Genomic DNA, 12,221 nt, shown 5'->3' on the forward strand with positions numbered 1-12,221 from the left:
GCATGCTTGCTGAGCACACACAAGGTCTTGGATTCTAACCCTAGCACCACAAAAAATGATTATGATAGTAAATTTTATGTTATGTGTATTTTACCACGTTTTTTGTGTGTGGTGCTGGGGATTAAACCCAGGGCCTGGTGCATGCAAGGCAAGCACTTTACCAACTTAGCTATATCCCCAGCCCTGTCACACTTTTTTTTAGGTGTAGATGGTCACAACACAATGCCTTTATTTTTATGTGGTGCTGAGGATTGAACCCGAGTCCTGCCCATGCTAGGCGAGCACTCTACCACTGAGCCACAATCCCACCCCACACATCACACTTTTTTAAGAAGTAAAATGTGTTATTACTTCTCACCCACTAGAATGTCCAAAGTCAAATAGAGTGAAAATACTAAGTGATGGTGAGAATATTCAGCAAACCAAAAGCTCAGACATTGTTTTTGAGAATTTGAAATAGTACAACTTTGGAAAACTATTGAGCAATTTCTAATCAAGTTAAATTTACAAGTACTTTATAGCAGAAAGCCCATACCTAGATTTATATTCAAGAGAAATGAGAGAATATTTCCATAGGATATACTTTTATAGGAATCTCAAGGCAGCTTTATTCAAAGAACAAAATGGAAATACCTAAATGTCCAACATAGCACCTATAAACCAATGTAATATACTCATCTAAGTGTAATAAAAAGCAATTAACTATTGATATATGCAAAAATATGGACAATTCTCAAAACTTTTGGCAAGCAACAGAAAATAGACAGGATTTATAGTTAATCAATCTATCCACATAAAAATCAAGAAATCAAAACAGTTGCCTTTTGGAGTAAGAGGTGCAATGTGGAATTGACTGAAAAGAGCCACAAGAAATTCTAAGGGGGTTTGAATCTTGATTTGGTGTACACATTTGTCAGAACACATCAGACTGTTCACTTATGGTCTTTGCATTTGCTATATGTAAAATACATACCTCAATAAAATAAATAAATATTTAGAGCTCATCTCACTGTTTTGCTGAGCACCTCTACACACAAGGCACTATTATAGCCACTGGAGAAACATGCATAATCCTTGCCCTCATGAGCTTTCTTTGAAATAGTCACATATACCCACTTTTTATGCTTTTGTTGTCACATTATAGTTATGCATCATAGTGGGGTTCATTTTGACATAATCATGCATGCATGGAATCTAATTTTGTATGTATACTTTTGAGGGGTGACATTATATTAAGGTACCTCAGTTTTTTTACTTGACTGTGAATTTATCCAAATAGTATCTTGTTCATCTTGTATCTCAAATAAATACCTAGAATATTATCATCAGTAAATAAATATATTTCGTCTTTGAATGAGTTTTTCTCTCTTAAATGATTGGATCCCAGTCTTTTTGATATACTAACAGACATGTGCCATCATACAAAATAGGACAACAATTTTCTCACAAGAGAGGTAAACAGTGCTGACACTGTTTTTGAAATGATCTTTCAAAGATAAATTTCATATTGCCTGAGTAGATGCTTATTTTATTGAATAATGCATTTCAAAAGACAAGGCTACCTCTTTAAAGAAGATTCATTAACCTAAAGCAAAAGCCTGTGATTGCCCTCATCTTTACACTATTCTTTGCAACACTGTTGTATGGGATGAAAGTCTATGGATAGACCAGATGCTACTTAAATATTTCAAACATAACTGTTTCTGATTTTTTAAATTTACTTGATCATCAGAATATCCAGACTAAATGTATTTAAAGACAGAGTTAATATGAATATGTGAAATAAAGCTGTCTGATGAACTTTATCTTTTTGTACACATTCATAGATAATTTCCAAAAAAAATCACTCCTGATGGCCACTAAAATAATACTTCCCAAGTGCACCAAACCCTAGGGTTTAAAATTAGAGTTGCAACCCTGAAGTTGCAAAGCCTGCATCTGTGAAAATGCCCTAGGATTGACACAAACCTCAATTCATTTAATGGGGTTTAATTTTGGCTTCAGACTTTGACCTTGGGGAATACAGCTTTCTTGAGTTTCTGTGCTCCACCAGTCAAATTACTTGATTCCCTTCAGCTACATTATAACTGAAAACTATGTGCATCACTTATATTCTTTGTCCCGTATTCACCATCACAATCACAAGGGCAGATAAATGAAGAGAAGCCTCTGTGATTGGGTAGGGAGTGACATGAGAGAAGTCTCTTCTGTGCTCTTTTCAGAACCTGAATGTTTTCTGCTGCATTTGTGAGTTAAAGTGACAGGACAAAGATGAATTTCAGATGATAAGTATCTTGAGCTTCTCTTCCTGAAATATTCTATTTTCCTTCACTCATGGTGACCTACAAATAGAAAAAAAAATTGTTTGTGCTTTTTGTAGTTTGGGCTCTAGAAATATTAATTTCCCTATGCATGGACATTCCTGGATCAAAGATGACTTCTTATGCCATGGTAAGACAAAAACTAGAAGACGACTTTTCTTCCAGGAAAAGTCAGACCTCCCTGACTCCTCTGCTCGTTCTCCTTATTCCTACATGGAGACCTCTAGGTCCAATTCCTTCACCTTATCTAATCTTCCATGCCTGGCTCTTTCAGGCAAGCCTTTTTTACCTTGAAGCCTCTCCTTTCCTTTTTCCTTGTGCTAGAGGCTGTGTTCTGGACCCTTAGGGTTTTGTCAATTTTACCTTCTCAGAGACTCTCCAGCCGCTCTTATAATCCACTAACTAATCCGCTCTATGTTCTCTGAAGTACTGAGAATACACTGGCTATAAAAACTGCATTGATCTGGGAAACTGAGACCAAGAGCTAAGAGGTTCCCAATCCAAGGAGGAGTAAAGTCACATCAAAGTAAATGATGAGATTTTAGTGACATAGAATCTTTCTCCTCTTCTAGACTTTAAATGTAGTTGTTATAAAGAGATTTTTGGCTCTTATTTTTTAATAGTTTTATTAGTGCATTATAGTTATTCATTATAGTAAGTTTCATTTGACATAATCATGCATGCATGGAATGTAATGAGCTCCATTTCAGTCTCCAACACTTCCTCTTTCCCTCCCCTCTCCTCCCTTCCTATTTCCCTTCCTCTGTTCTACTGGTCTTCCTTCTATTTATTTATTCATGCTTTATAGACATGCATGAAGGTGAAATTCATTGTGGTATATTCATATATGCACATAGTATAAAATTGCAATTTCATTTCAGAGTTCTCTTCTGCGGGAGGACCCCTTTTCTGTCTCTCCTCTCTCCCTCAGCCCCCTTCCTCTATTCCACTGCTCTCCCATCTATTTTCATGAGACTTCTCCACTCTTTTCTCCCTTATTTTCCTCCAGCTTCCACTCATAAAAAATAACATTCAGACCTTGACCTTCTGAGTCTGGCAAATGCCATATTTTCATTCTTTTTTATGGCTGGGTAAAACCCGATCGTGTATATAGACCACATTTTCTTTATACATTCATCTGTTGATGGGCACCTGGGATGGTTTCATAATTTGGCTATTGTGAATTGCACTGTATAAACATTGATGTGCCTGTATCAAATTTTCTCTATTTCAGTTCTTATTAACCACACTATCAACTCTGGTCAACAAAGCTATTGGTGGTTTTAAAAAAAAAAAAAAAAGGAGGATAGGGCATTAGTCGGAGAAGAATTCAAGGAAAATCTTGGGATTTATGAGGCTTGTTCTATGCATACAGAGCCTATGCATTGTGGCCTATTTTAGATACCCAAGGATACCCAAAGTCTTTCTATTCTTCTGAGTATTTTATATTCTCCAAATTAGTTACCTAGACCATTTCTGCCTTCTAGCACTCAACTTGTCTTACATTAACCCATGTATCTGTTCTGTAATTTATGCAGTTAACTAGCATTTTCTGCATAATTACAGGAGATCAAATGGTCAAATTGTGAGACATTTCTCCTTGGAATGTCCTCCATTACCTGTATCCATGGAAATTTTATAAGATCACAGGACCTAAAGGAATTAATAATATTAAATGATATAAATACATTTTATCCTCAGAACTGATTGGATTTTACATTTGAGTAGATATGAAGTAGAATTAATTCAAGGTGATATAAATGTAGACATAAATCATAGGATGGAAGGTGGAAATTGTCAAGGTTTTTTTAAAAGTGATTCAGAAAATGCAGGCTCTTGTTCACTTCTTTTTAAGATGATAAATACAAGATACCAAAAAGAGACCTGTCTGACATGTTCAAACACAGTTATCCAAGTAAATTGATAAATAACACCTAAATAACAGGATTTTATTGGACCCCACTCTTGATTTTCCCTGTGTAAACACCCAGGTTTTCCTTCTCTTCTTCTTTTACTAACTTTAAAAAATAGATATTTAGTGTCAATTTAAATCAAGGTAGCAGTGTGTCCTTTTGGAAGGCGAGTGAGCAGAGTTTGTAATGAGTGTCAACCTCTCCCTGCAAGGTTAAAATGATACTCTGTCTTCACTTGGTCACAATTAGATGAGCTATGTTGTGAACCAAGGAACCCTGCCCTTGAGCTTCCACCTGGCTTACTGAGAGGTTGTGTAGAACCTTATCATGGAAAAGAGGTTTTTAAACATGTATCTCTTACTCAAAATTTCCCCAACATCCCTTATATATGTTAGATATGACTTAAGACTAAGTGCTCAGGATCTAAACGGAACTCTATTCAGCTCTACATTGAGAGTAAATATGGAAACATTAAAGTTAATATCTGATCAAAAAAAGTAATTCCAAATGCTGAGGAGAGTCTTTGCTACTAAAGAACACAGAGGAATTTGTTATTTCAACAGAATTATAAAGAAGAAAATTTGACTTTTTCATCTTATCATTCACCCTCACTGAAGACTGAATTTAATTTGAGCCTCCATCCTGGGCTGCAAATTAGTCATCAGATGAAACCAAGAGGTAACTTGAATATGGGTTTCCAGTAAAGATCTGAAGTATGGAAACTTGTCTAAATCCTCAAAGGGGAAAGCCCGGAAGAACAAATACAAAGACATTCCAATGGTCCAGCAAGAATAGAATCTTGTTGGACCATTGGACCATAGAATCAATGTCAGACTGCAGTATCAGGTAAAATCTGAGGGATTCAGAGTAGATTTAGAGTTACATTGCACTTACAAGATTATTGTAAGGAACTACTACACAAGGCAAGAGAGCTCATTAAGGAGTAGTCTGTGTATACAATGATATTCCAGGTTTTAAGTTGGATGTGAAAAAAATTAACAAGGGAGATAGATCATCCCCAATGTTGGAAAGTACAATAGGGAAACCAGGACAAATAAGTGCATTCACACAATAGTTCTAGACAGATCAAGCAAGGTCATTTACCTAATATTCTAAGTAGGCAGACTTATGCAAAGTAAATCCACAAATATTTGAATAGTTAAAAAGATAGATGACTGAATTGACTCAGTGAATGAAAGCATGAATAAATAAAAGATTAGATGGATAAATAATGGATAAAGTGTTACATAAGTTATGAAATTTAGATAAGTTGTTAGATGAATAAGATCATGGTTTCAAACAATCCCCAGTTAAGGACAACAATCAACTAATAGGTGTGAGCTGCACTCTGAGGAAAGAAATATTTAGATGCTATTTGAAGATGAGTCTTCTGTTAGTCCTTCAAAACCACTATTAAGTGAAACCTTAAAATCCACATCTTTCCTTTCCCCACCATTTCCAAGTCTCCCTCAAAATTTGATTTTGCTTTTGTTTTGTTTTGTTTTGTTTTGTTTTGTTTGCAGTGGTGTAATCAAACCCAAGACTTTTGCATGCTAGGCAAGCACCCTACCACTAAGCCATATCCCAAGCATGGTTTATTTCTGAAACTAGAATTCAAGCTGTAGATATCCCTTGAGAAGAAATGTACATAGTATGTCCTATTTACTTTATCCTATCATTCTTTCTACATTCAACAAATATTGCTGAAGACCCACTATGTGCCCCTCAGTCTGCGATGTGTGCAGGATTTAAGATAAATAGATGATTGGATAATAACCCTTATAGTCCAGAGACAGGTAAGTGGATTGGTGAAAAAAAGAATTGCTACTCACCTCCTACTAAAATCCAGGGCAAGATAGACATCTAAGTGAAAGTACAAAAATAGTGAAGAAAGAAAGAGGTGAAATTGTCCTCTGAGTCAACATAATGAAATATATCAGAGACATATGACAAGTACAAATACAGTAGCTAGAGAGTTTCAGTCAGTAGTACTGAGCAACTGCAAGAAGTAATGAAGGTTTGGGCAACTGAGGAAAACAAAGAAAGAACAACTTCTTTGGAAATATACTAGATTAAAAAATTCACTTTAATTTTTACAGCATAAAAGCAAAGACCAGTCAAAGAAGATAAAGTCAATTAATCATGGAAAAATCTGGAAAACAGTGAATTTATTTTGGGGTTATTTAGGTTAGAAGAGTCACGTAGAGAAAGAGCACCAGTGTACTGATTTCACATTCAGAAGTTGCTAAGGAGGCAAGTGGGTGAGAAAAGAGTTCTGGGATGGAAGGAGAATAGGTAGGAAATCTGTGAAGGAGACAAGTTGGGGGAGTGATGAGGTAGAAACTCCGAGGTGGCATGAGGAGTGACCACTGCTTCACCTTTTTTTCTTTGTTCCAGAGGAAATGTCCTCTATAATGGCCACAGGAAACCACAGCATTGTAACTGAGTTCATCCTCCTGGGACTGCCTGCTCAGCCACACATCCAGGCGTTGCTCTTTGTGCTGTTCTTGGGGGTTTACCTTCTGACCTTCACGGGGAACCTGTTGATGATACTGGTGATCAGGACTGATTCTCAGCTCCACGCCCCCATGTACTTCTTCCTCAGTCACCTCTCTTTCCTGGATCTTTGCTTAACATCAGTCATTGTGCCCAAAATGTTGGACAATCTTCTGTCCCAGAGAAAATCAATCTCAGTAGAAGGCTGCCTGACTCAGGTTTTTTTTATATTTTCCACCGCAGGAATTGAAGCTTTTCTGCTCTCAGTGATGGCCTATGACCGTTATGCTGCCATCTGCCACCCCCTGCTCTATGGCCAGATGATGACCAGACAGTTGTGTGGGGGTCTGGTATGGGCCTCATGGGGACTGGGCTTTCTGGATGCTCTCATTAACACCCTCATGGCTTGGAATTTGGACTTCTGTGAGGCTCGTGTCATGCCTCACTTCAGCTGTGAGCTGCCCTCTCTGTTTTCTCTGTCCTGCTCTGATGTCTCTGCCAACTTTGCAGTCCTGCTGGGCTCCACCCTCCTGCATGCCCTTGGGACCTTCCTTCTGGTCTTTTTCTCTTACACCCGCATTGTCTCCACTATCCTGAGCATCAGCTCCACTACAGGCAGAAGCAAGGCCTTCTCCACCTGCTCCTCTCATCTCACTACTGTGATTTTGTTCTATGGATCTGGTTCTCTTCGCTATCTCATACCAACCTTAAGTTCTCCGATGGAATTGATTTTTTCCATCCAGTACAGTGTGGTCACTCCCCTAGTGAATCCCTTTGTCTACAGCCTGAAGAACAAGGAAGTAAAAGCATCTCTGAATAGAATGTTGAGAAAGGTTTGCAACATTTTAGATAGCAGAGGTCAGGCAGGGAATGATTGGAAAACAGAGTAAAAATGCATCAAGATGGGTAGATAGCAATCATTAGAGAAACTTTTTTAAAATTAATATCAGATACAACAAAATATCTTGGAAGGGGACTCTCTGGAATCCTCAAAGAAAGGCCAAGAGGCACTTCCTTGCTTTGGCTCATATTTAATGCTCAGAGACAATGGTTCAGATAATTATTTCAATCTAGAAGACTGGTGACAAACTTATTCTGTAAGAAGAAACTTTTATGAAACATTCTCAGAAGGTTTATCTTTGAAAAAGTTATCTACAGCCCAAATTCTCATTTGGATCCATGGTGATTTGAGATTCAGGGGGCAAGCTTTGCTAATATAGAGTGATTATCTCTGATAATAACATAAACCTGAGAATCAGGGGTTGAGAATAGGCTTGGGATGATCTTGAACTGGAGAGGAACTTGTAGAAAAGACAGAAGGATATTGGCTGGGGGAGGGAGCACTATTTTAGGGCAAATCCAGACTTACTGACACTTTCCATATTCTGTGCATTTCTCTCCTGGCACCTTCACTTGGAAAGTGACAAAGAGGAGAAAAACTACTTCCTGTGGTGGCCAGCAGATTTCTGTCCCTAGAGGCAAAATTATTAAATGAAAACATGGAAAGGATACTGCCTTGCCTATTCTAGAAACAGATTGGCTGCTTCTCATTTCTCTGCTGTGCTTCCCATTATCTAAGCCCAACCAGAAGCCCTACCTGGGGAATCTGCAAAGTGACTTCACTGACATTTAGTCCAAGTAGCACACAGCCAAGTACATGGGACAAGTTGGGGCTGAAAAGCAACAGAAAATTAAGTCTTGTACTAGATAATCATGTAAATGTAAACCTCTCTAGGCAAGAAAAGGAGACAAAGCTGGATGTGGTGGCACATGCCTATAATCCTAGATACTTAGGAGGCTGAGGCAGGAGGATTGCAGGTTCTCGGTTACCCTGTTCAGCTTAATGAGACCCTGTCTCAAAGTTTAAAAAAAATGTAAAAGGGACACAGGCTCAGTTGTCCACACCTATAATCCCAACAGCTCAGGAGGCTTGTGAGTTCAAAGCCAGCCTCAGCAAAAGCAAGGTGCTAAACAATTCAGTGAGACCCTGTCTCTAAATAAAATACAAAATAGGGCTGGGGATGTGGCTTAGTGGTTGAATGTCCCTGAGTTCAATCCCTGGTACAAAAAAAATGTAAAAGGGGACTGTAGAGAGCTTGTCTAGTGTGCACAAGGCCCTGGGTCCAATTCAGGTACCACAAAAAAAAAGAAAGAAAGAAAATGAGATTTAAACAGGTGAAAGAAAACAGAATAGAAGGAAAAAATGGGAGGAATAAGAGTGGTATGGTTTGGACCTGGAATGTCCCCCGAATACTCATGCATTGGAGGCTTGATTCTAATGCAGCAAAGTCAAGAGGTGGGGCTTTTGGGAAATGATCACATCATGAATACTCTTACTAAGTCAGTGGATTAATTCATTTGATGGATTAACCATTTGAATGGACTACTTGGAGGGGGTGGAAAACTGTAAGCAAGTGGTGCAAGGTTGAAGGAAATAGGTCATTGGGGGCATGCCTTTGGGGATTTATCTTGTCCTGGCCCTTTCTCTTCTCTCTCTCTCTCTCTCTCTCTCTCTCTCTCTCTCTCTCTCTCTCCCCCATGAGCTGAGTAGCTTTCCTCCACCACACCCTTGTCCATGATGTTCTGCCCTACCTCAGGCCCAGAACAATGGAGCTGGCCAACAAAAGAATGAAACCTCTAAAACTCTGAGCCAAAATAACCTTTCCTCCTTTAAGGTGTCTGTATCAGGTATTTGGTCACAGAAATGAAAATCTGGCTAACACAGTGGGGAAATTAAAGAAGGAAAATAATTCAATCAGGGTCAGAAAAACAAAGGAAAAAGAAACTCTTGGAGATACAGGAATTAGAAACCTAAGTCTATACATGCAGTAGCACCCTCAATGGCCTGAGGGACTCACTGCACCAACAAACACCCAGAGAAGGATTTTAATGAAGCAAAGAATTCCTCTGAAACTATGTTGAGGCAAAATATCAGGTGGAAGACCCAGTGGTTCTTTCTGCAACTTTGGGATCCCTGGGAATTTCTAAACAGCCTTGAGAAAGAGGCTCACCTTCATGGCCTCCTCGGGTCCATTTTGTACCCTTCTACCATTTGTGCATCTCTTCAAGATTTAGGGAATGCTCCAAATTCAACCAAATATATTTTCCTAAAAGAGCTTTAAGTTAAAGTAATTATGTCTAATAGTCTATTGAGGCACTCATGGAAAATATGCATTTACCTAATTACAGAATTTCATTTAAGGTAGACTAGTTTTAGGTCTTTCCACAGTTTTGCCTAATTGGATGTGTTTTCCAATCTTGTTTACTTTGAGAATCTCAAATTTTTTCAGCTTTCTCTTTTCATTGTGTGTGTGTGTGTGTGTGTGTGTGAGTGTGTGTGTGTGCTTTGCTGGGAATTAAACCCAGAGCTTCAAAAATGTTAGGTAAAGGGCTGGGGACGTAGCTCAAGCAGTAGCCTGCTCGCCTGGCATGCACGGGGTGCTGGGTTCGATCCTCAGCACCACATAAAAATAAAATAAAGATGTTGTGTCCACCAAAAACTAAAAAAAAAAAATTAAATTCTCTCTCTCTCTCTCTCTCTCTCTCTCTCTCTCTCTTTAAAAAATAATGTTAGGTAAATGCTCTACCACTTAGCTATATCTTGAAATCCCTTTTTCTTTTAATGGCATTATTTTACTTAGCATTTATCACATATTCAATCTATAATATATGATTCACCAAAGTTATCCATTTTAAGCTTTCTTATTTTTGTATTTTCTTACATTTTTATACTATGAGAAAATAGGTACAGCCTGAGGTTTCTAATTCCTGTAGCTCCTTGAGTTTCTTTTTTCTTTGTTTTTCTGACCCTGATTGAATTATTTTCCTTATTTAATTTCCCCTATAAATCAAGTTAGCACTCTTCTGATTTTTTCTTCCAATTTCTTACCTTATAAATGAAAACATGTGATAGATACCTAAAAGCAGTTTAGGTTACATTGTACTTTGTTTCTCACTTTTTTTTCTTTTTGGGTACCAGGAATTTAACTCAGGGGCACTTGACCACTGAGCTACATCCCCAGCCCTATTTTCTATTTTATTTAGAGACAGGGTCCTACTGAGTTGCTTAGCACCTCAATTTTGCTGAGGCTGGATTGAACTCATGATCCTCATGCTTCTGCCTCCCAAGCCCTTTAGCCCTTTAGATGTTTCTGTACAGTACAAAATAGCACATATTTTGCTTGATTACTGAAAGTTTTCAATTGACAGATTCTGAAAATCACTCACAAAAAAAGACTCTACCTCTCAGTGAAAACTACTGCTCATATTTAACTCTATTTTCCTCCAAATTTTGTACTGGGAAGATCTTTGGTAAGCATTCCTATGCATAATTATTATTCTCCAAGTAATATTGTATCCAGCATTTTAGCTTACAATAAATACATACTTTTCCACGTTTCAAAATATAATTTTCAAGTTATATTATATTCCATTAAGCACACAGGCCATTGTATATATTAAAACTCATCCATTATTAAATATTTCTAACATTGGCCTATTTTATTAATCATTAATTGTCCCCCTGAGCTTTTTCTCCGATGCCTACATTGTCTCCATAGTCTGAGCATCAGCTCCACCACAGGCAGAAGCAAGACCTTCTCCAACTGATGCTTTCCTCAGTTATCTCTTGCCAACCTTGGGTTCACCTCTGAGGGGACCCTCTCCAAATGGTACAATGGAATCACTCTTCTACTGAATGTTTTCATCTTCAGCTTGAAGAACAGGAGATAAGAGCAACTTTGAGAAGAATACACTGTCTCAGATAACTCAGAGAATAGCATGAAGGGAAAGTGGGAAAGAACTGCAGCAAGAAATCTAATGATTGACATTAAGAAGTTCCCGATGTCCTATTTTTTTACATGTTGCAATGCCGAGTGCAGATTCTCCCTTCTTAAAATTTATCAAGAAATGAATTGGGAGCTGTTTGATTTGCCATAGTTCAAAAATCCTACTCAGAGACAGAGCAGTAAGTCAGAAAACCCTCTAAGTTTCATGGATCTGGTTAATGATGGGTCAATTCACACTTTTTAAGATCTTTTAAATATAGATGGATCCTAAAATATTTTGTGTCTTGAATTTTCAATGTAAATTGACTTGTCTGAAAAAAAATTTTCCATGAATAAAACTGGCTTGTTTTCTAAAAACAAAAATAAAAACTTGGCCTTCATGGGGTAAAAGAAAAGGATAATGGTAGGGGATGAGGTCTCTGGACACAAGCAGAAATAGAAGATTGTGATAATTAATTTTATGTGTCAATTTGACTGGGTCACAGAGTACTCAGACATGGTTAGATAATTCTGTGTCTATGAAGGTATTTTCAGAGGTAGTTAGCATTTGAGTAAGTGGAATAACTAAAATTATGGTTCTCTGCAATGTGGGTGGACCTCATCCAATCAGTCATGGTCCTGAATAGAAAAATAAAAATTCAGAGGAAGGGAGAGTTCCCTCAGCCTGGTGGCTTGAATGGGGACATTGATCTTCTCTTACTATC

At 37.8% G+C, this 12,221-nt stretch overlaps 1 protein-coding gene across 1 annotated transcript; it reads left to right on the forward strand.

Moving 5' to 3' along the window:
• The first annotated feature begins 6,624 nt into the window (after nt 1–6,624).
• On the forward strand, nt 6,625–7,620 carry LOC107148716 (olfactory receptor 8S1-like). The gene has a single exon (XM_015493449.2). It carries the CDS (start codon nt 6,637–6,639, stop codon nt 7,618–7,620), a length of 984 nt encoding a protein of 327 aa, XP_015348935.2. The 5' UTR covers nt 6,625–6,636.
• The last annotated feature ends 4,601 nt before the right edge of the window (nt 7,621–12,221 follow it).

This window comes from Marmota marmota, unplaced genomic scaffold (genome assembly GCF_001458135.2).
Source record: "Marmota marmota marmota unplaced genomic scaffold, marMar, whole genome shotgun sequence".
NCBI lineage: Eukaryota > Metazoa > Chordata > Mammalia > Rodentia > Sciuridae > Marmota > Marmota marmota.

Coding starts and splice junctions, on each gene's coding strand:
- LOC107148716 (XM_015493449.2), top strand. CDS start 6,637: ATGTCCTCTATAATGGCCACAGGAAACCACAGCATTGTAACTGAGTTC.